The sequence below is a fragment of the Myxocyprinus asiaticus genome, chromosome 18 (assembly GCF_019703515.2).
Source record: "Myxocyprinus asiaticus isolate MX2 ecotype Aquarium Trade chromosome 18, UBuf_Myxa_2, whole genome shotgun sequence".
NCBI classification, from domain to species: domain Eukaryota; kingdom Metazoa; phylum Chordata; class Actinopteri; order Cypriniformes; family Catostomidae; genus Myxocyprinus; species Myxocyprinus asiaticus.
In genome coordinates this window covers 43,247,078-43,269,551 of record NC_059361.1, presented here as the reverse complement: position 1 = coordinate 43,269,551, position 22,474 = coordinate 43,247,078, and the positions used below count along the sequence as shown (strand labels likewise).

Below are 22,474 nucleotides of genomic sequence, written 5' to 3'. Positions count from 1 at the left end.
TCCTAATTTTGGAAGCAATCAAGGGAAAAATGAAAAGTTAGCAGGCCTTTGTCCATCAAAGTGGTAGTTAAAAGAATAGTTCAACCAAAAATGAAAATTCTCAATTTACTCCCTCATACAATCCCAGATATGTATGACTTTCTTTCGTCTGCTGAACACAAATGAAGATTTTTAGAAGAATATCTCAGCTTTGTTGGTCCATAAAATGCAAGTGAATAGGTACCAAAATGTTGAAGCTCCAAAAAGCACATATAGCCATCATAAAAGTAATCCATATGACTCTGTTGGATTAATTAATGTCTTCTGCAGTGTTAATCTCATCAACCAAATCACTGAAGAAAAAAAAAAGTTAGTTGATGAAGGTTTTTTATTTCATCAATGATAACGAAGACGATAGGTGGTCTACATCTCAGAAGGTGGAAAATAAGGAACAACTTGGAAAACTTGTTTTGCTTGAGGAGTTTAAAATTTTTTGCCTGAGGTTGTGTCTGTTTATTTGAATGAGCAGAAGGCAATGACTCTTGAGCAAGCTGTCATTCTGGTAGATGAGTTTGTTTTAACCCATAAGGTAAATGTTGGTGAAAAACAAGCTGAGTTTAAGGGTAAAGACCAGTAAAATAGGTCCCGATCTGTAAAATCTGTGTCCCTTGCCTCACCACTTGCTAAGGAGATAACTAGATGGTGTGTCCTTCATTCTAGGTAATGATTTAGCTGGTGAAAGAGTGCTAGCTGTCCCTGAAGTAACCTTTACTCCTCACAAGTCAGAAGGCCCAGATGAGCTTGAACTGGCATATCCAGAAACTTTTCCTGTTTGTGTAACTACTTGTGCCACGTCTGCTAAGAGTTATGTTGAAGGCAAAAGTTCTAAACCAATCTGAGGTTTCACTTTGTGACACTTTCATGGCCAAAGGTGATATGGATTTGACAGGTATTGGAAAGATGTTTCTATCTCGTGAGCAGTTAATACTAGAGCAAAAACAAGACTCCACTTTGTCTCCTCTGTTTAAAGAGGTAGTATCAGATGAAGCACTCTTAGATGTAGCTTCTGGCTGTTTTGTCAGTGATGGTGTCTTGATGAGAAAGTGGACAGATCCAAAAACTTCAAGTCAGGATGATTGGAGGGGGCCTGGGTAGCTCAGTGAGAATTGACACTGACTACCACCCCTGGAGTCACGAGTTTGAATCCAGGGCGTGCTGAGTGGCTCCAGTCAAGTTTCCTAAGCAACCAAATTGGCCCTGTTGCTAGGGAGGGTAGAGTCACCTGGGGTAACCTCCTTGTGGTTGCGATTAGGGGTTCTCCCTCTCAGTAGGGTGCATGGTAAATTGTGCGTGGATCGCGGAGAATAGCAGGAGCCTCCCGTGCTGTGAGTCTTCACAGTGTCATGCACAGCGAGCCACATGATAAGATGCATGGATTGACTGTCTCAGAAGTGGAGGCAACTGAGACTTGTCCTCTGCCACCCGGATTGAGGTGAGTAACCACGCCACCATGAGAACCTACTAAGTAGTGGGAATTGGGCATTCCAAATTGGGAAAAAAGGGGATAAAAAAAAAAAGTCAGGATGATTGGTGTAGTGTGTTCCAGGTGGTGGTTCCAGTAGTTTATCGGTCTGACATATTGTATCTTGCCCATCATAACTGTATTTCTGGTCAAATTTGGATTGTGTGTCGAAGTTTTTTTTCTGGCCTGGGGTGAGGTCAGATGTGGCTCAGTATTGCAGATCGTGTTATGTTTGTCAGATTGCAGGCAAACATAATCAGTCTATTCATGTAGCTCCACTATATCCTATTCCTGCCTTTGTAGAGCCATTTGAACATGTTTTGATTGACTGACTGTGTTGGACCTCTCCCATGTACCAAATCAGGAAATCAGTATCTGCTCAAATCATGTGTGCAGCAACACGGTTTCCTGAAGCTGTCCCTTTGCATAAGGTCACAGCTCCTGCCATTTCCAGGGCCCTTATTAAGTTTTTCACAGTGTTTAGCCTACCAAGAGTTGTTCAGTCTGATCAAGGGTCTAATTTTATGTCTCGCCTCTTCTCCCGGGTGTTAAAGCAGTTGTCCAGCACAGCACTTCATCGGCATATCATCCAGAATCTCAAGGTGCACTTGAGTGGTTTCATCAAACTCTCAAGACAATGCTGAAGGCCTACTGCATGGAGTTATTCCACTACTCCTCTTTGCAGTTAGAGATCCCTTGGTTTCAGCCAAGCTGAACTTGTGTTTGGCCATACTATGAGGGGGCCCTTGAAACTGGTAAAGGAGAAATGGTTAGCTGTTGAACATTCTACTTCTAACCTTTTGGATTATTTGTCTAACTTTAGTTTCAGGCTTAGTAGGGCCTGTGAACTGGCCAAAGAAATCTTGAAAGCAGCTCAGGAAAAGATGAAGTCTTGGTATTACCGAAAGGCTAAACATTGTGTGTTTTCTTCAGGAGACCAAGTGCTTTTGTTTTTACCAATATCTGGTTCCGCATTGCAGGCTCAATATAGTGGGCCATGCATCATTGATCGCAAAGTTGGTGAGTGTAACTACCTAGTTAAGACTCCAGATCTTAAACGGAAAACCTGCTTATGCCATGTTAATCTACTGAAGCCTTATTTTGACCGTAATCAAACAGTGTCTACAGATGTCAATGCCCTGGCTGTAATGAATGTTTCATCTACAGGGACAGAAGGAAATGTTGCTGTCTCTGAGATTTCTCAGAATAGATTGCCAAATTCTCAAATTTTGGCTGACTTGGACTCCCATTTGTCCTACCTTAACCTTCCTGAGGGCTCTGATATTATTCAGTTAGTTTGTCAACATTTGGCCCTGTTCTCCGATGTTCCATCTTGTACCAGTGTGCTAGATGTGGGTCAGACTACCCCTATTAAGCAACATCCATATAGGGCAAATCCTGTTAAGCACCAACTTTTGTGTAAGGAGGTAGAGTATATGTTTGGACATGGCATAGCTGATCCCACTTCTAGTGCTTGGAGTGCACCATGTTTGTTAGTTGAGAAGCATGATGGTTCACTACTTTTTGTACAGACTTATGCAAGATAAATGCCATCACCAAGACTGACTCCTATCCTCTCCCATGCCTGGCTGACTGCATCGACTAAGTTGGTTCTGCTTCCTTTGTTATGAAGATAGATCTCTAGAAGGGCTATTGGCAGGTTCCACTCACCCAGCAGCAGTGCTTACAGCGCACCACCTTCTTTTATTATTAATCTCTGTAATTAAATAAACAGCATTTTTCATTGTCAACTTTTGTCTCCGTGTACTTTATGTTGCTTCTCTTGAGCCAGGATTGTAACAATGGTTGTGTTTTTTCAAGCTTCAAGATTTTGGTACCCATTCACTTGCATTGTATGGACCTACAGAGTTGAGATATTCTTTTAGAAATCTTCGTTTCTGTTTTGCTGAAGAAAGAAATTTGTACACATTTGGGATGGCATTAGGGTGAGTAAATAATGAGAGAATTTTAATTTTGGGGTGAACTATTCCTTTAATGGAATTACAGTATAGGGGTGATTTTACCATAATTTCTCCATGTTTTATTTCTTCCCAACCCTCCCATTTTCTCTCTCATTTCAATAAACATTTTCTTCAGTTGAGTAACTTGAAGGCTGTGGACTTGTAGGGAAATAGGATAAGCATGTTTGTTTTTAATCGCAGAAGTAATGTGGCACCAGTTTGGAGGAAAAGGGCAAGACTATAATTGAAGCAAAGTATGATCTGCAATATTGTACCCATTAATAAAACATAATAAAAACAACACCACAGTCATAAGTATATCTTGTTTCAGCCAATAGACTTAAATAAAATGAATATAATTGTTAGATTATTTCTCCTATAATCTATGTAATTCGACCTTTTCGCCTCAGCACTCTCCATTGTCCTCTCGCTCAGGAATATGCTTGCAAGGGAAGAGACTCTGACACAAAATTTATATCAAAGCGTCTTCAAAGGTTTATTGACAATCAAACATTTATACCAGAAAAGTGCGTAAAGGAAAATCATCATGCGTCAATAACAGACATCTCTATCTGTGTGCCAGTCTAAACTCTCTGTTGTCAGAATACCAGTTTATACCAGTTTGTACTAAAAGACGAGCTTAAGAAATCCTTGAGCTTCAGATAAGGAGAGCAGAAGGAACAGAAAACAAGTGCTACGTGTCAGTAAAGATTAGTGACAATGGAGGCCCAAAATGAAAAAGTAGGCCTGAAACTGAGAGCAAATCTGTATTTCTCACAATAATTCTCCTGTTATATGCTCCAATGATATTTTGAATTGAAGGCTCTGGGAGATTCAGATACACACAGAGGAATGAAACACACTTGCTCAGTAACATGTTTTTGATAACACTATTCACTTAGTCAAACCAGTCTGAATTTACATAAAAGTCCAGACTGGTTTATGCTGGTTTTGTACTGGTCTAGACAGGGGACATGCATAGCCATTCCTTACATAAATGGAGAGTTCATGGCAAATTTGCTACAAACTTCAAATTTTTAACATGCAAATGAGCTTTGCGACAAACTTGCAGCAAATTGTCCAATGTTGCCAAAGGTTTGCTGCAGGGTCACCACTAGAAGAGTCGGTGAAGAGCTGCAAACTTCTGGTAAACATTTGCAGCGAATCACAAGCTCATTTGCATGTGAAAATAATGAGCGGCAAATCTGTGGCTAGTTTGCCGAAACTCGAAATTTTTTGTAAGGGATGCTGTGGACTGGTAAAGCTGGTCAGCCAGCAAGGATCCTCTAGTAAAGCAGGGGAAAAAATAGCTTAAACCAGATGGTTTGCTGGTCTAAGATGGTCTCCCAGCCTGCTAAAACCAGCAAACATCTTAGGGCTGGTTTAAGCTGTTTTCAGCAGGGTAGTCTTTCTGTTCAACTATCTAGCCACTACGCTGGTGTTTTCAGATGGGTCATATTATACTTTAACCCTCCTATGGCATTGAAAAATGGCACCTCCCTTTGGTATCTGTGGTCATTTTTGACCATAAGGGTCAGATGTGTAACCCTTTTTTTTAATGATGATAATGATACCATTTGTTCTTCTCTGAAGTAAGAACAATACAATTATAAATTTCTTTTGGGATTTTATGCTGTTTTGATCTTATTTACATGTACATTTCAATGTGACACAAATTGGAGGCGGATTGCTACCATATGGTGAACAAAATGTAAATAACATGATGGTAACAGCCAGTTGATGGCTGTAGCCTCCTACTGTGTAGTCTGATGACTTGTTGTAACCTAATTTTAAATTTTATTACAAGATATGCATTTTTATATATATTTAGACATTATCAAACTATTATTTGCCAAATTTTAGCATTTCAAGTTATTTGAAGTGTCAGTTTTTTAGTTAATGTCAATATGCTTGCAATCAATCATGACCATGGTGTTACAAAGAGGAGACACAGATTAAGAATTTTTCTACCAATAATTTATTTAAAACATAAAAATGTAATAACTCAAAGTAAATGCAAAATGTCAAGAAAATTAACATCAAGAAACTGCAAAATTCAGAAAATTCAATTAGAGTATAACAGAAGAATCAGAGTAAATATTTTGCAATTTCAAACTTTCTATAGTAAAAATTTATTTTGAAAATGTGTGTGAGAGAGAGAGATTTGCTGTCATCAGCAATTTATGGAAAACAACAGATGACTTGTAATGCCAACAATGACCAAAATATGACTGTAGAGCTCCACTTATTGATGCCCTGGTTCTCTCTCTGTGAGTGTGTGTGTCTCTCACTCTCTCTCTCTCTCGCTCTGTGTGTGTTTGTTCTGCATTGAGATTGTTTCATTTCTGAGTGTTTGTGTTTAGCATTGTGACAGATATACAGGTGCATCTCAATAAATTAGAATGTCGTGGAAAAGTTCATTTATTTCAGTAATTCAACTCAAATTGTGAAACTCATGTATTAAATAAATTCAGTGCACACAGACTGAAGTAGTTTAAGTCTTTGGTTCTTTTAATTGTGATGATTTTGGCTCACATTTAACAAAAACCCACCAATTCACTATCTCAAAAAATTAGAATACATCATAAGACCAATAAAAAAAAAAACATTTTTAGTGAATTGTTGGCCTTCTGGAAAGTATGTTCATTTACTGTATATGTACTCAATACTTGGTAGGGGCTCCTTTTGCTTTAATTACTGCCTCAATTCGGCGTGGCATGGATGTGATCAGTTTGTGGCACTGCTGAGGTGGTATGGAAGCCCAGGTTTCTTTGACAGTGGCCTTCAGCTCATCTGCATTTTTTGGTCTCTTGTTTCTCATTTTCCTCTTGACAATACCCCATAGATTCTCTATGGGGTTCAGGTCTGGTGAGTTTGCTGGCCAGTCAAGCACACCAACACCATGGTCATTTAACCAACTTTTGGTGCTTTTGGCAGTGTGGGCAGGTGCCAAATCCTGCTGGAAAATGAAATCAGCATCTTTCAGCAGAAGGAAGAATGAAGTGCTCCAAAATTTCTTGGTAAAGGAGTGCAGTGACTTTGGTTTTCAAAAAACACAATGGACCAACACCAGCAGATGACATTGCACCCCAAATCGTCACAGACTGTGGAAACTTAACACTGGACTTCAAGCAACTTGGGCTATGAGCTTCTCCACCCTTCCTCCAGACTCTAGGACCTTGGTTTCCAAATGAAATACAAAACTTGCTCTCATCTGAAAAGAGGACTTTGGACCACTGGGCAACAGTCCAGTTCTTCTACTCCTTAGCCCAGGTAAGACGCCTCTGACATTGTCTGTGGTTCAGGAGTGGCTTAACAAGAGGAAACGACAACTGTAGCCAAATTCCTTGACACGTCTGTGTGTGGTGGTTCTTGATGCCTTGACCCCAGCCTCAGTCCATTCCTTGTGAAGTTCACCCAAATTCTTGAATCGATTTTGCTTGACAATCCTCATAAGGCTGCAGTTCTCTCGGTTGGTTGTGCATCTTTTTCTTCCACACTTTTTCCTTCCACTCAACTTTCTGTTAACATGCTTGGATACAGCACTCTGTGAACAGCCAGCTTCTTTGGCAATGAATGTTTGTGGCTTACCCTCCTTGTGAAGGGTATCAATGATTGTCTTCTGGACAACTGTCAGATCAGCAGTCTTCCCCATGATTGTATAGCCTAATGAACCAAACTGAGAGACCATTTTGAAGGCTCAGGAAACCTTTGCAGGTGTTTTGAGTTGATTAGCTGATTGGCATGTCACCATATTCTAATTTGTTGAGATAGTGAATTGGTGGGTTTTTGTTAAATGTGAGCCAAAATCATCACAATTAAAAGAACCAAAGACTTAAACTACTTCAGTCTGTGTGCATTGAATTTATTTAATACACGAGTTTCACAATTTGAGTTGAATTACTGAAATAAATGAACTTTTCCACGACATTCTAATTTATTGAGATGCACCTGTATATATATATATATATATATATTTAAAATAAATAAATAAAAAAAACGTGTGTGTGAGTGGGTGAGTATGTTTTGCAGTCTCACCCTGTCATTTCTGTGGGTTTTTTTTTTTGTGTTTTTTTTCTGCATTGTGGCTGATTTATTGATTGTATTTGACAGATAAAAAAAAGCTCTGTTTTTTGGTCTTTATCATTCATTTTCAATGGTTGGTCAATTTTTACCGTGAATACCAAAGGTGTCCTCTTTTTTTTTTTTTTTTTTTTTTTTAACGACCACTTAGACTTATCAAATCAAGACCAATTTTTTTGTTTTGTATGTTCAGATGGCAAATAGAGGAAAAGTCACCAAGTCTTGTACTGCTCAGATAAAGTAAACCATTTTTATTAAATTAGGAACATTTATTTTGGTAAAAAATGGCTGAATACCATAGGAAGGTTAACATTAAACTCTTTCTCCATCTTTTGTTTTTGTGTTTTTTCTTGTCTGTAACTTGTGTTTAATTGAACAAAAAAATGCCTTCGGTAGGCACCCTTGCAAAAAAAATGTTTGGTACAAAGTGACAGTATGTGGTAAATTTGCAGCAAAAAAATAAACATTTTGCAAATTATTGTCAGAAGTTTGCAGCTCTTCATCGGTAGTGGTGAACCTGCAGCAATTGCCGATACTGTATATGTATATTGATTCAATATGCATGTACTATATACTGTATATAAAATTATATAATTCCGAAACTATAATATCTTTCTTAGATTGAGAGCATCTCCAGCACTCCTAACGTGACAGTTGGTTACTATGTGATGGGTGGAGGAATGGTGTACACTGCCTCAGCGGTGGTGGAGGCTCTGACTGTCTACGGGGTTGAGAGATTAATGGCGGACATCCGGCAGTTTGTGCCGCTAGTGCAAGTCATTCCCATCCCAGCAGTCCCCTGGAGATCCAGCCCTGCCATCTCACTCATGCTGAAGACAGGTCAGACTAAAATGTTAATGCTGCTGCTCAGAATTTAAGTTAGTAAAAAAAAAAAAAAAAAAAAAAAATAAAATAAATATATATATATATATATATATATATATATATATATATATATATATATATATATATATTGTATGCTCTTAAAGGAGTAAACCCAATAATTTAAATTTGGTAACACTTTACAGTAAGGTTGTATTTGTTAACATTTGTAAATGCATTAGGTATCATTAACTAACAATGAACAATGAGTTTTTTCAGCATTTATTAATCTTGGTTAATTTATAAAAATACAATTGATCATTGTTAGTTCATAAGGCATTAACTTATCATTACCAAAGATGAATCAATGCCGTTAAAGTATTGTTCATTGTTAGTTCATGCTAACTAATGTTGTTAACTAATTTTGCACTAAATGCAAACTTATTTTAAAGTGTGAACATTCTGTCATCCTTTACTTATTTTATGATGTTTTTTGTGTTAATTTTGTATCTGGACAGCCTCTGGTATATGGAGGGCCAAATTACTCAAAATTAAATCATTAAATAAATATTTAAATGAATAATTAAATACATAGTGAATTAATTCTTTGCATCATTAAATAAATATTTAAATAAATAGCAATGCATAATGATATATATATATATATATATATATTACATGAATTATTAAATCATTAAATAAATCAATAAATGTCCCTTGTATTTTATTTTAGCACTATATTGCATCCATTTTCATATTAGCATTGATTTTACATTTACTGTATGAAAATGGGGGCAGACAGCTATTGTTTAAATGAAATGAATTCAAAGCTAGTGCTGAAATGAAATAAATGGGAGATTTTAATTCACTATGTATTTAATGATTTATTTAAACATTGAATTATTTATTTAATGATTAAGTAATTTGGCCATCCATACTGGTATGCTTGTGTTGAATGTAAAAGAGTAAATGAGCAGCATGATGGAGAGTAAATCATTACAGAATTTTCTGATCCAACAGGGTTTCTCTCAACTCCACCACTGTCACTATGACCAAATCACTGCAAGGAAATCAACCATTATATTCATTATTATTTATTATTATAAGTAGTATTAAAGGAATATGAAGACTAGAGACAGGAAACAGGATGGGAAAGCACATCCACACCGTCGTTACACCCAATGCCACTTCAATTTTGTGTTTCCACCAGACTTTAGGAGTGCATATAGCCACCCTGTGTGTGGTATTAAGCCCTTCTAGTTAAGACAAGAGAAATGTTTTTTTTCACTTAAGAACTTTTTATTCTGGAAAGTAACACAGAACAAGCTGAGCACTCACACAGTGCACAACAGCACCTAATTGAAAGCACTACAGGTTTACAAGACGGTGAGACACAAAATGGCAATACCCATAATCCTTTGCTACAGAACAGCCAATCAGAACTAAGCACACAGTTATGCTGGGATGCCACAATGTTCACAAACACTCCCTGTACTAGCCTTTGTGAACATTCCTGTTGTTTTATTAATGTAGTCCTTGAATATAGGTGGAGCACGACAAGGAAAAAAAAAAAAAAAAAAAAAAGGAGCTGTCAATCGATTAAAATTGTTATCTGATTAATTAAAGGTGCTGTAAGTGATTTTAGCATTCTGAAGCTTTCATGTGACTGAGCTGCTGAATTAGCCATTCCCCCTCTTTCCAAAACCCCACCCTCCAAAGATAATTTTGAGACAAAAAACGAGCAAAACATTAGCATTATTTGTTCCTGTGTCTGTTAAATTCAACAGTGTCAGAATAGCGCCCTCAACTGACAAACATTATTAATCATAGCCTCAATGATCCGCTTCAAATGTGAACAAGCAAAATGACTGAGAGGTGAAAAGCGTCAACGTCCGCAAACAAATTTTTGTTTGCTGTTTGCAAAGTCTACAGCTGTCACAGAGACCTGTGAGAAATCTCAGGACACTTATTTCATTAATATCTTTAAGGTAGTAGGAACATTTGCATATTTTTCCAAGAAAAAATCGCTTTCAGCACCTTTAAATAATGTGCCTTATTAATTAATCGAATTAATCGCAATTAATAACATATCAATATTTAATGTGAAAGGCCCCTAAATAAAGGTAATTTAGAATATAATAATTAAAATAATTAGAAATATATAATAATTATTATAATTCAGACAATTCAAAAACATAACATTATATGTATTTTTTATTGTTGGTCTATGTACTCATGCGTCAGACGGATGCTTTCGGATCGCTTTACTTTGGTTGCATCACATCACACTAGTTTTCAGTACCTCTAGCTCTAAAAGCTGTGCTTTCAGGACGATATGCCAAGTTAAATGTAGTTTGAAAAGTTTGTTAAATGTAGTCTCGAAATTCCAGTTCGGCCCAGCAGTCTTTGAGCGCAAAATCACGTCTGTGGAAGGCTAAGCTGCCTGTTCAGCAGGAGCGCTGACTGCCCCCTACTGCATTAGTCTGGTACATCAAGCTTGAATTGAATTCCACATTATTAAGGAATTTACGTGCCCTAAAAAATACATCTGCAAATCTAATCAGATATACCTGGGAAAAAAAATTATTTGGCTAAAATGCAAAATGATGAAACCTATTTAATATTTGCAATAAAATCTTAAGAGCTTGCTTATAAACTGTTTCAACAGGCTTGAGGATGAACTTACATGTTTGTGTCCAAGTAGTCATGTAGTAATAGCTGCCTCTGTGGCCAAGCTGTTTCTAATAAATCTAAAATTGGCTAAATTGATTTTCACTATATTCACAACTTTCTTCACGTGTTTTGTAAAAGACAGCTGGGGGTATTAAGTCTTTGGTTTGTGTGCATGTCTTTTGTTTGTGTGTGTGTGTGTGTGTGTGTGTGTAGTCATGAGATTTGTTGGTGCGGCTGATGACCTTAGGTCCTGTAGGTTTGCTCAGATGATGGAGCAGAGACTGGAGAATGCTTTTGTTGAAGCAGAGGCCATAGCGCTCAACTCGCACAGCGCTCTCACTGTACAGGTGCGACAGTTCAACACCTAACATTTTATTAACTCAACATTTACTATTTGAGGTTTTGGGGATGTGGCATCTTGTGCATTAAGCTTTAAACTTTACATTTATATTTATGAAATGAATTTTCTCTTTGTTAAATTTAGTTAAGTGTAGCAATAAGACAATCTTGGACGTTTTGAGAAACTTGAAATGGCTCTCAAAGGGGAAGCTGAAACACAGTACTGTAATTTCTTTATTTCTCTCTTGTATTTTTCATCCCTTTTTTTTCTCTTCTCACAGATCTTGAGCGTATCTCAGTCTTTGGGTTCTCCTGCTGTATCTCTTATTTATGTGGTTCATAATGGTAGTATCATTCTTAACGGCACAACAGCCAGTAACCTCCTCAGCCGTTTGACCACCGAGCTTTTGGGCTACTTCCTATTTTACCCTCCACTGATCACTGCCGAGCGTAAGTGTTTCCTGGATTCCTCATTTCTACCAATAGGATGTAACATATGCAATTGCTAATATTTTTAGTTTGATTGATTGACTTGACTGTTGAGTGTGGTTCACCTTAAGATTTTAGATACTATATACAGTATATATACATCGATGAGCCAAAACAATATGACCACCTGCCTAATATGGTGTTAGTCTTCTGCGTGCCGCCAAAACAGTGCTGACCCGCATGGGTCAAGGCATGGATTCCACAAGACCCTTGAAAGTGTCCTCTGTTGTCTGAAACAAAGACATTAGCAGCAGATCCTTCAAGTCCTGTAAGTTGCGAGGTGGAGCCACTGTGGATCAGACTTGTTGGTCCAGCACATCCCACAGATGCTCAATCGGATTGAGATCTGGGGAATTTGGAGGCCAGGGCAACACCTTCATCATATTCCTCAAACCATTCCCGAACAATGTGTCCAGTGTGGCAGGGTGCATTATCCTGCTGAAAGAGGCCACTGGCATCGGGGAATATCATTGCCATGAAACGGTGTACCTGGTCTGCAATGATATTTAGTTAGCAGAACATTGGCTAGAGCATCACACTCCCTCCACCGGCTTGTCAACTTTCCACAGTGCATCCTGGTGCCATCACTTCCCCAAGAAAATGTCGCACACATACACGGCCGCCAATGTTATGTAAAAGAAACAGGACTCATTGGACCAGACGACCTTCTTCCTCTGCTCCAAGGTCCAGGTCCAGTGCCCATTGTAGGCCCTTTCGACAATGGACAGGGGTCATCATGGGCACTCTGACCGTTCTGCGGCTAAGTAGCCCCATACACATGGTGCGATGCACTGTGTGTTGTGACACATTTGTCACGTAACAACCATTAACATTTTCTTTGACTTGTGCCACATTAGACCTTCTGTCTGTTCTCACCAGACAGGATAGCCTTTGTTGCCCTCACGCATTGATGAGCCTAGGGCACTCAACACCCTGTCGCCGGTTTGTGGTTTGTCCCTCCTCGGACCATCGTTTTAGAGATGCTCTGACCCAGTCATCTGGCCATAACAATTTGGCCCTTGTCAAAGTTGCTCAGGTCTTTACTCCTGCCCATTTCTCCTGCATTCAACACGATGGCTACGAGAACTGATTGTTTGTTTACCACCTAATCTACCCAGACCTTAACATGTGGCCTTGTTAAAAGATGATCAAAGAGATTCGCTTCACCTGTGAGTGGTCAAAGTTTTGGCTCATTGGTGTATATATATATTTCCAATAAAGGCTTTTTCTTTTATCCCAGTTTTTCCAGTCATATGTTTATAACTTTTATATTTATGAACAAGGCTGTTCAGAGAGAGAGGGAGGGAGTAAGAAAGAAAGAAAGAAAGAAGGGGTAGAACGAGGGAGAAGCAAAACTGGGTTGTTAATTAGACAAATGGGTATTTTGCTATAATTATGTATTCAGTCTAAAATCGAATATGTTCTGCACATTAGTTTACTCCCAGTGAGTATTAGCAGAGACAGTATAAGAGGGAGGAGACGGACCACTTGTGGAAAAATGAATGAGAAAAATCTTAACAGTAGTATGGTGGATGTTGGATTTTTGCCTTTCTGGTACAGGCCTTATCTCACTGCTCTAGAATGTGCATGTGCATAAGCTGAACCAGCCTGATAAAAGGTTTTCTTAGCATAATTTTATCAAAAGACATCTAGCTAAATCAATCTATGATACCATTTTTATCAGATTTTAAGGGCTGTCAATCAATTAAAATTTGTTTTCGAATTAACTACATCATATGCTGAATAATTAATAAAGTGTATCGCATATATCAATATTTGCAAAATAAAATGATTTAATATACATTATAATGATTAAATAATTCTAAATATATATACATATTTATACATATATCATAAATGTAATAATACAGATAATTAAAATATACAGTACATTATTGTGGCAGACAATTAAAGCATTGATTAGGCAATACAAAAAGTTGCTTTAGAATGCAATACAGTGGTGTGAAAAAGTGTTTGCCCCCTTCCTGATTTCTTATTTTTTTGCATGTTTGTCACACTTAAATGTTTCAGATCATCAAACAAGTTTAAATTTTAGTCAAAGATAACACAAGTAAACACAAAATGCAGTTTTTAAATGAAGATTGTTATTATTAAGGGAAAACAAAATCCAAACCTACATGGCCCTGTGTGAAAAAGTGATTGCCCCCTAAACCTAATAACTGGTTGGGCCACCCTTAGCAGCAACAACTGCAATCAAGCGTTTGCGATAACTTGCAATGAGTCTTTTACAGCGCTGTGGAGGAATTTTGGCCCACTCATCTTTGCAGAATTGTTGTAATTCAGCCACATTGGAGGGTTTTCGAGCATGAACTGCCTTTTTAAGGTCATGCCACAGCATCTCAATAGGATTCAGGTCAGGACTTTGACTAGGCCACTCCAAAGTCTTCATTTTGTTTTTCTTCAGCCATTCAGAGGTGGACTTGCTGGTGTGTTTTGGATCATTGTCCTGCTGCAGAACCCAAGTTCGCTTCAGCTTGAGGTCACGAACAGATGGCCGGACATTCTCCTTTAGGATTTTTTGGTAGACAGCAGAATTCATGGTTCCATTTATCAAGTCTTCCAGGTCCTGAAGCAGCAAAACAGCCCCAGACCACCACACTACCACCACCATATTTTACTGTTGGCATGATGTTCTTTTTCTGAAATGCGGTGATACTTTTACGCCAGATGTAATGGGACACACACCTTCCAAAAAGTTCAACTTTTGTCTTGTCAGTCCACAGAGTATTTTCCCAAAAGTCTTGGGGATCATCAAGATGTTTTCTGGCAAAAATGAGACGAGCCTTAATGTTCTTTTTGCTCAGCAGTGGTTTTTGTCTTGGAACTCTGCCATGCAGGCCATTTTTGCCCAGTCTCTTTCTTATGGTGGAGTCATGAACACTGACCTTAACTGAGGCAAGTGAGGCCTGCAGTTCTTTGGATGTTGTTGTGGGGTCTTTTGTGACCTCTTGGATGAGTCGTCGCTGCGCTCTTGGGGTAATTTTGGTCGGCCGGCCACTCCTGGGAAGGTTCACTACTGTTCCATGTTTTCGCCATTTGTGGATAATGGCTCTCACTGTGGTTCTCTAGAGTCCCAAAGCTTTAGAAATGGCTTTATAACCTTTTCCAGACTGATAGATCTCAATTACTTTCTTTCTCATTTGTTCCTGAATTTCTTTGGATCTCGGCATGATGTCTAGCTTTTGAAGATCTTTTGGTCTACTTCACTTTGTCAGGCAGGTCCTATTTAAGTGATTTCTTGATTGAGAACAGGTGTGGCAGTAATCAGGCCTGGGTGTGGCTAGAGAAATTGAACTCAGGTGTGATAAACCACAGTTATGTTTTAACAGGTGGGGCAAACACTTTTTCACACAGGGCCATGTAGGTTTGGATTTTGTTTTCCCTTAATAATAACAACCTTCATTTAAAAACTGCATTTTGTGTTTACTTTTGTTATCTTTGACTAATATTTAAACTTGTTTGATGATCTGAAACATTTAAGTGTGACAAACATGCAAAAAAATAAGAAATCAGGAAGAGGGCAAACACTTTTTCACACCACTGTATATTGTTTATTGTTTATCATTGAATAAACGTGTCATTGGCCTACAGTTTAAAGATTTTATTGGTGACTTAAAATATGTCATTGAAACATAATATTAGCCAACAATTTATGAGATTTTGGTTCCTCTGTCAAGTAGATAGAAGCTGTATTAGAACAAAAATACAAAAAGTACAAGACTGTGTACTTAAATTTTTTTTATGAATTACTCATTCCATTAAACAATGACGTAATTGAATCAGGAACTATGGTAAAATATAAAACTAATAACTTTTAGTCATTGTTTATAAGTATAAAACAACATATTTTTACCAGATCTTGTGCTACTCCTTGTGGAAACTAGCGTCTCCCAACAATAGGAAAGGTTGCAAAATAAGGAAATAACTAAGTTCTTAAACACATCAGTGTAAGCTTATATATGTGTGCCGCACACTTCAGTGTGGTCATCATATGATTCAGGCTTTACAAAGAAACTTTTACTGAAAAAGAGGGCAGTTAAAAACTCTATTGACCCCACAGTAAAACCATACACAAAGTAACCAGTTTCATTCATTAATGTTTTATCTGTTGATGACCGTTTGATATTTATAGCTTTTGGTGCAGCTATTGCAGCATATGCTATCTTTGCTTGAGTAAACAGTTGAATTCATTCAGGAGCAACAGTGTCTCGCTGACGGTTGGAGTTACCATTCAGATGTGTATTGCAGGGAGCATCACAGCATTCACTGGAGGAAGAAACTGTTCTTGCACATCAGCTAGGGCACAGCACGCACATCTAAGTGAGAATCTCACACACCTCTCATTGTCATGACTGTGAGGCTGCTTGCGACAAACCTGTTTTCTAAAGTGCATGTGTTGCACGCTTTAATGTGAAGAAGCAGCACTGTTGCACATTCTCCAAGCACGCTGTTGCATTTCTTCCAACACCTTACTATCATATCAGCATAATCCAATATCGGTTGACTTCTAATTTATATGTATTGAAATGAAGAGTATGATACATGATTTATTTTGAGCTTGTGTTGAGCTGTGAATTATCAGTTGTTGTATTGGCAACAACGAGCTGTGAATTATTGGTTATTGTATCAACCTCAACAAGCTGTGAATTATCAGTTATCTGTATCTGCCTCAATGTGCTGTTAATTATCAGTTATCGTATCGCCAAGAATGAGCTGTGAAATATCGGTTATCAGTATCAGCCCCAACGAGCTGTGAGTTATCGGTTATCAGTATCGGTCACAACGAGCTGTGAATTGTCAGTTCTCAGTATCGGTCACAACGAGCTGTGAATTATCGTTTATCAGTATCAGCCCCAACGAGCTGTGAATTATCGGTTATCAGTATCAGCCACAATGAGATGTGAATTATCGGTTATCTGTATCTGCCTCAATGTGCTGTGAATTATCAGTTATTGTATCAATCTCAACAAGCTGTGAATTATCGGTTATCTGAATATGCCACATCGAGTTGTGTATTATCAGTATCGGCCACAGAGAGCTGTGAATTATCGGTTATCGTATCAATCTCAACAAGCTGTGAATTATCAGTTATCTGTATCTGTCTCAATGTGCTGTGAATTATCAGTTATCTGTATCTGCCTCAGTGTGCTGTGAATTATCGGTTATCGTATCAGTCTCAACAAGCTGTGAATTATCAGTTATCTGTATCTGTCTCAATGTGCTGTGAATTATCGGTTATCGTATCAATCTCAACAAGCTGTGAATTATCAGTATCAGCCACAATGAGATGTGAATTATCGGTTATCAGTATCAGCCCCAACGAGCTGTGAGTTATCGGTTATCAGTATCAGCCACAATGAGATGTGAATTATCGGTTATCGTATCAATCTCAACAAGCTGTGAATTATCAGTTATCTGTATCTGCCTCAATGTGCTGTTAATTATCAGTTATCGTATTGGCAAGAATGAGCTGTGAATTATTGGTTATCAGTATCAGCCACAATGAGATGTGAATTATCGGTTATCAGTATCAGCCCCAACAAGCTGTAAGTTATCGGTTATCAGTATCAGCCCCAACGAGCTGTGAGTTATCGGTTATCAGTATCAGCCACAATAAGATGTGAATTATCGGTTATTAGTATCAGCCTCAACGAGCTGTGAATTATAGATTCTCAGTATCAGCCCCAACGAGCTGTAAGTTATCGGTTATCAGTATCATCCACAATGAGATGTGAATTATCGGTTATCAGTATCAGCCACAATGAGATGTGAATTATCAGTTATCTGTATCTGCCCCAATGTGCTGTGAATTATTGGTTATCGAATCAATCTCAACAAGCTGTGAATTATCAGTTATCAGTATCAGCCACAATAAGATGTGAATTATCGGTTATCAGTATCAGCCTCAACGAGCTGTGAATTATCGGTTATCAGTATCAGCCACAATAAGATGTGAATTATCGGTTATCAGTATCAGCCTCAACGAGCTGTGAGTTATCGGTTATCAGTATCAGCCACAATAAGATGTGAATTATCGGTTATCAGTATCAGCCTCAACGAGCTGTGAGTTATCGGTTATTAGTATCAGCCTCAACGAGCTGTGAATTATAGATTCTCAGTATCAGCCACAGTGAGCTGTGAATTATCAGTTATCAGAATCAGCCACAACGAGCTGTGAAATATTGGTTATCAGTATCAGCCACAACGAGCTGTGAATTATTGGTTATCAGTATCAGTCACAAGGAGCTGTGAATTATCGGTTATCAGTATCAGCCACAACGAGCTGTGAATTATTGGTTATCAGTATCAGTCACAAGGAGCTGTGAATTATCGGTTATCAGTATCAGTCACAAGGAGCTGTGAATTATCAGTTATTGTATCGGCCACAACGAGCTATGAATTATCAGTTTTTGTATCAGCCACAACAAGCTGTGAATTTTCGGTTATTGTATCGGTCACAACAAGCTGTGAATTATCATTACCAGTGTCAGCCACATCGAGCTGTGAAGTATCAGTATCGGCCACAACGAGCTGTGAATTATCATTACCAGTATTGGTCACAATGAGCTGTGAATTATCAGTTATCAGAATTGGTCGGCTCAGAAATTCCAGATTAGTGCATTCCTAATCTTAGCCTCCAATGACTGTTCAGGTTTAGATTTTTGTGGAGTAAAGTAGCAGTTCAAATTCTTACAGGCTTATTTAAAACATTGGCTTGAAGACAGAATGCCTTTAAACACACTGCCAGTATCCAATAGAGAATAAGTTTCTTTTGGGAAATGTGGCTAGACTTTCTGTAATGTCTGTTAAGATAAGCCTCTGGAATCATGATCAAAGCAACTGTCTTTGGAAGCAAGCCCTCTTATCTATTCTCTCTCCCGCTTTATTTCTCTCTTCTTCATCTATCTTTCATCTTCAGCTCTGGAGTACCACAACCTCAACACTTCTGTAGAAACCAGGCCCTTTTGGGTGATCACAGGTAATCATCTCTCAGTAATTATATTGTACAATCCCAACCATATAAGTGAAAGAGCTTATTTTAAGGAAGAATGTGTTTCCTTTCTGTTAGCAATTCAAGCATGCAATACAGAAACATATCTACTAGGAAGAGAGGATTTCCCCCTATAAAGCAAATACAAGTAAACTTATATCCCTTTCCATGTCTGTTCAGTGGTTCAGGATGTGGAGAACTCGTCTCTTGAGGGACAGTACCAGAGCTTTGCCAGTCTGATGGAGGAGCGTTTGGCTGAACTCTTCATGGCGGCCTATCAGCAGGGCATGCGCTTCAAACGGGCAACAACTGTGGGCAGTTACACCGTCCAAGTATGACCTAATAGAATAAGGGTGCCCAGATGCTGATATGTACTAATGTGTACAGTTTATTATGAGTATGATCCATTGGGTGGGTACCTCAGACCTCATATTACTGATAATGGCTAAGAAATTCATTCACCCAATTCATTCTCTTAGAAGAGTACATTTGTTTTCCAAAATGAAAGAAAATGCATAAATATATAAAATAAGTATGTGTAAATTTGTGCATCAAAATCTTGAAAATGACAAGTGTTTAGTATGAGACAAAATCCGTATGAGACTGATGCCCTTGAGCAAGACACTTAACCTCGATATTTAGAATGGAATTATGACTAGTTAGTATACTGTTTTATAATTTTATGGAAAAGATTCAACTGAAAGTTTACCAAATAACGTCATACCTACAGTGAGTGATCAAGCTGTTTCATTGACTTCAGATGGTGAGTATGAGGCGTCTGCATGGGCCAAAAAACCCAGCTGAGATGACCTACTATGTCCAGCAGAATGGGACTCCACTGCTTGGCACATCCGCAGCCAAACTCCTTAACACAGTGGACTCGCAGACCATGGCGCTCACACTGGGATATTTTGTCCAACTACAGGCTGAAGGTGAAACAGCTGGTTCGCCAAGCTCTTAAGTTTTTATTCAAGTTGCCCATGTGCTGCACATGAGGAGTGCTAATTGTATGCATACCGTCTATGTAAAGCGGTCCAAATCTGTCACTTATATAGATTCAATCTCAGTTAGGATCCCTTACAAAAAATCTAGAGTTCTGGCAAACAAGCCGCAAACTTATCACAAATTTTTTGCAAGTTTGCCACTCATTATTTTCATGTGCAAATCGACTTGTGATTCGCTGCAAATTTTTGCCAGTAGTGGTGAACCTGCAGCAAACCTTTGGCAAACATTTGGCAACACTGGACACTTTGCCGCAAGTTCGCCACAAAGATCTTTTGCATCTGAAAATAGTCTGTGGCGAATTTGCTGCAAGTTCGATGCATAGATCTTTTGCATGTGAAAATAGTCAGTGGCAAATTTGCAGCAAGTTTGCGGCAAATTTGCCATGAACTCTTGATTTATGTTAAGGATGCTGCCACAAAAGGCAGCTGCCTTTTGTAGACCAGTCAGGTTCACTACAGCCCCTTTCACACATAGAGCCTTTTCCAGAAAATTTACTGCAATTTTCAGGTTAGAGGTCATGTGTGAACATTACCCTTTTGAAAATTCTGGTAAATTTTTTTTCTGGCAATTTCCAATAATGAGAAGTTGTATCATTACCTATAAATGTCCATGTTGATGGTATGCATGAACAGAGCCATAAGATTACTGGTTTCAGTTCGTACGAGGTTAGAACGCACTGACGTAAGAAAATTCTGACGGCGATAACGTAATTACTCCGCGCCGTAACACCAGTGAATTAGAAGTAAGAAAAATGTCAATAAATTGGTCAGATAGTGAAACTAGAGTGCTTCTCTTCATCCCAGCGGATAAAGACATTTTTTGACAGTTTAAAGGAACAGTAAGTGATTCTGTTACGTACGATAAAATTACCAGCCTCCTTTGGGGAAAGTTCAGACCTCTTTGTAACGCTATACGTAAACTCTTCATTTATAACGGTGATGTCTCCGCCTTCGGATGCTAGCGATAGAATTTTTTTCTCTATATTCATCTGTCTTATTTGAAGTCATCGCATACAATGTCGTTGAGTCTCGAGCAACTGCATAAATGGAAACATTTGCCCAAATTTTTTAAACATCACCAACATACTGATGTTCTGAATTCAGATACAAAATAATACCTGCCATGTTTTCAAACAAGAAGCCTACATTTCCGGCATAGCCAAGTAGATGTCATTTCCAGCAAATGACGTCACAGAGAATAACAGCATTTGGTGCTGATATTTGAATGGTAATAGCAAAACTGAATAAAGACAGAAGGTCATTGCATATGTGAACAGCACATGTGGTACATTTACCAGTAAAGGCAACCCAATTATTTTCCTGTAATTTACCTGGTTGCATGTGTGAAAGAGGCTTATGTGTATGAATACACATATGCATTAAACTTAGAATTAAAGGATAAAGCAATTTGTTAATGCTAATCTCTTATTCAATAGGAAGTGAATGAAAGCTCGAAGCTACAATATATCAGTTCCCTGTCTGTCACTCACTTGACGTTGTGTCAATGTAGTGACACTAGGGGTTCGATCTTGAGAGCCCCAATCACCTTTGCTTAAAATAGAAAAGGCCAATGAAAATTGGCGAGTGGAATTTGCATGCCACTCTCCACCCCGGACATATGGGTATAAAAGGAAATGGTGTGCATCACTCATTCAGATTTTTTCTTCGGAGCCGAATGCTTGTGTGTTCATCCTCTCACCTCTTACTACACTGCTGGATTTTTTATGCCACATATCAGCAGTCACCCTCACACGGTTGAGTGTGGTGCTTCCCCTGGGTGCTTCAGCAGCCTGAGTCTGCGGGTGCTAAAAGAGTATATTCAAAAGAGTATATTTTCTCAAAAAGAGCTCGCGCAAACGCTTGGCGTCTTTTTAAAGATGTCCATGTCCATGAAATCTGCCTCAAGTGTCTGGGGCGCCAGCACGCCGAGGCGGCTTTCGTGGAAGGGTTGTGTTCTCATTGCGAGAACATGCCCATGAGAACGTTGTGGTCGCGGCTCACTTCCTTCTTCATGAAGCGAGGAGCCACCGCGGCTGCTCCCCAACCCGGCCACCGGGCGATCTGGATGTGGACATGGGAGCATTTCCGCCAGCTCAGCCCCTGCGGACCTCCCATCCCCCAGCACGCTCGTTCTGTCCGGACGAGCTGTCGAGCGATGCAGGTGGTCTGCCTCAGGGCAGGTTTAATATGTCGTTCGTGGCTTGCGACGAGGATGAGCTTTCGGTCGCGGCATCGGAGGGTGGACTTCTGCTATCGGAAGTGCTACACGAATCTTCCACGGGTGGTAGAGCACAGGATGAGGCGGATGCTGAGATGGCAGCCGTGCTTGCCCGGGCGGCTGTGAACATCGGGCTGAAGTGGAACCCTCCACCCTGCCGTGAGCATTTGTGGCTGGATGATTTGTTTCTGGGCTTGGAGCGCGACTCACGGCTGCGCCCCGCTCCGGTACCTTTTTTCCCAGAAGTGCACGAGGAGCTAACAAAGTCGTGGAAAGCCACCTTTTACTGCTCGTACACACTTCGCGGGCTTGTCCACTCTGACTACCCTCAACAGCGGAGCAACTAAGTGATATGTCGGGCTTCCCCAGGTA

The 22,474-nt window shown here is 39.0% G+C and overlaps 1 protein-coding gene across 1 annotated transcript in view; it reads left to right on the top strand.

The window, feature by feature from the left end:
- Positions 1–22,474, top strand: part of LOC127456305 (UPF0606 protein KIAA1549L-like) — a 169,092-nt gene that overhangs the window by 66,365 nt on the left and 80,253 nt on the right. The window contains exons 5-10 of the mRNA XM_051724727.1: positions 8,166–8,385; positions 11,254–11,387; positions 11,661–11,829; positions 18,809–18,868; positions 19,061–19,212; positions 19,641–19,812. Coding sequence (XP_051580687.1) covers positions 8,166–8,385; positions 11,254–11,387; positions 11,661–11,829; positions 18,809–18,868; positions 19,061–19,212; positions 19,641–19,812 — 907 coding nt within the window. The remainder of the gene's footprint in view (positions 1–8,165; positions 8,386–11,253; positions 11,388–11,660; positions 11,830–18,808; positions 18,869–19,060; positions 19,213–19,640; positions 19,813–22,474) is intronic.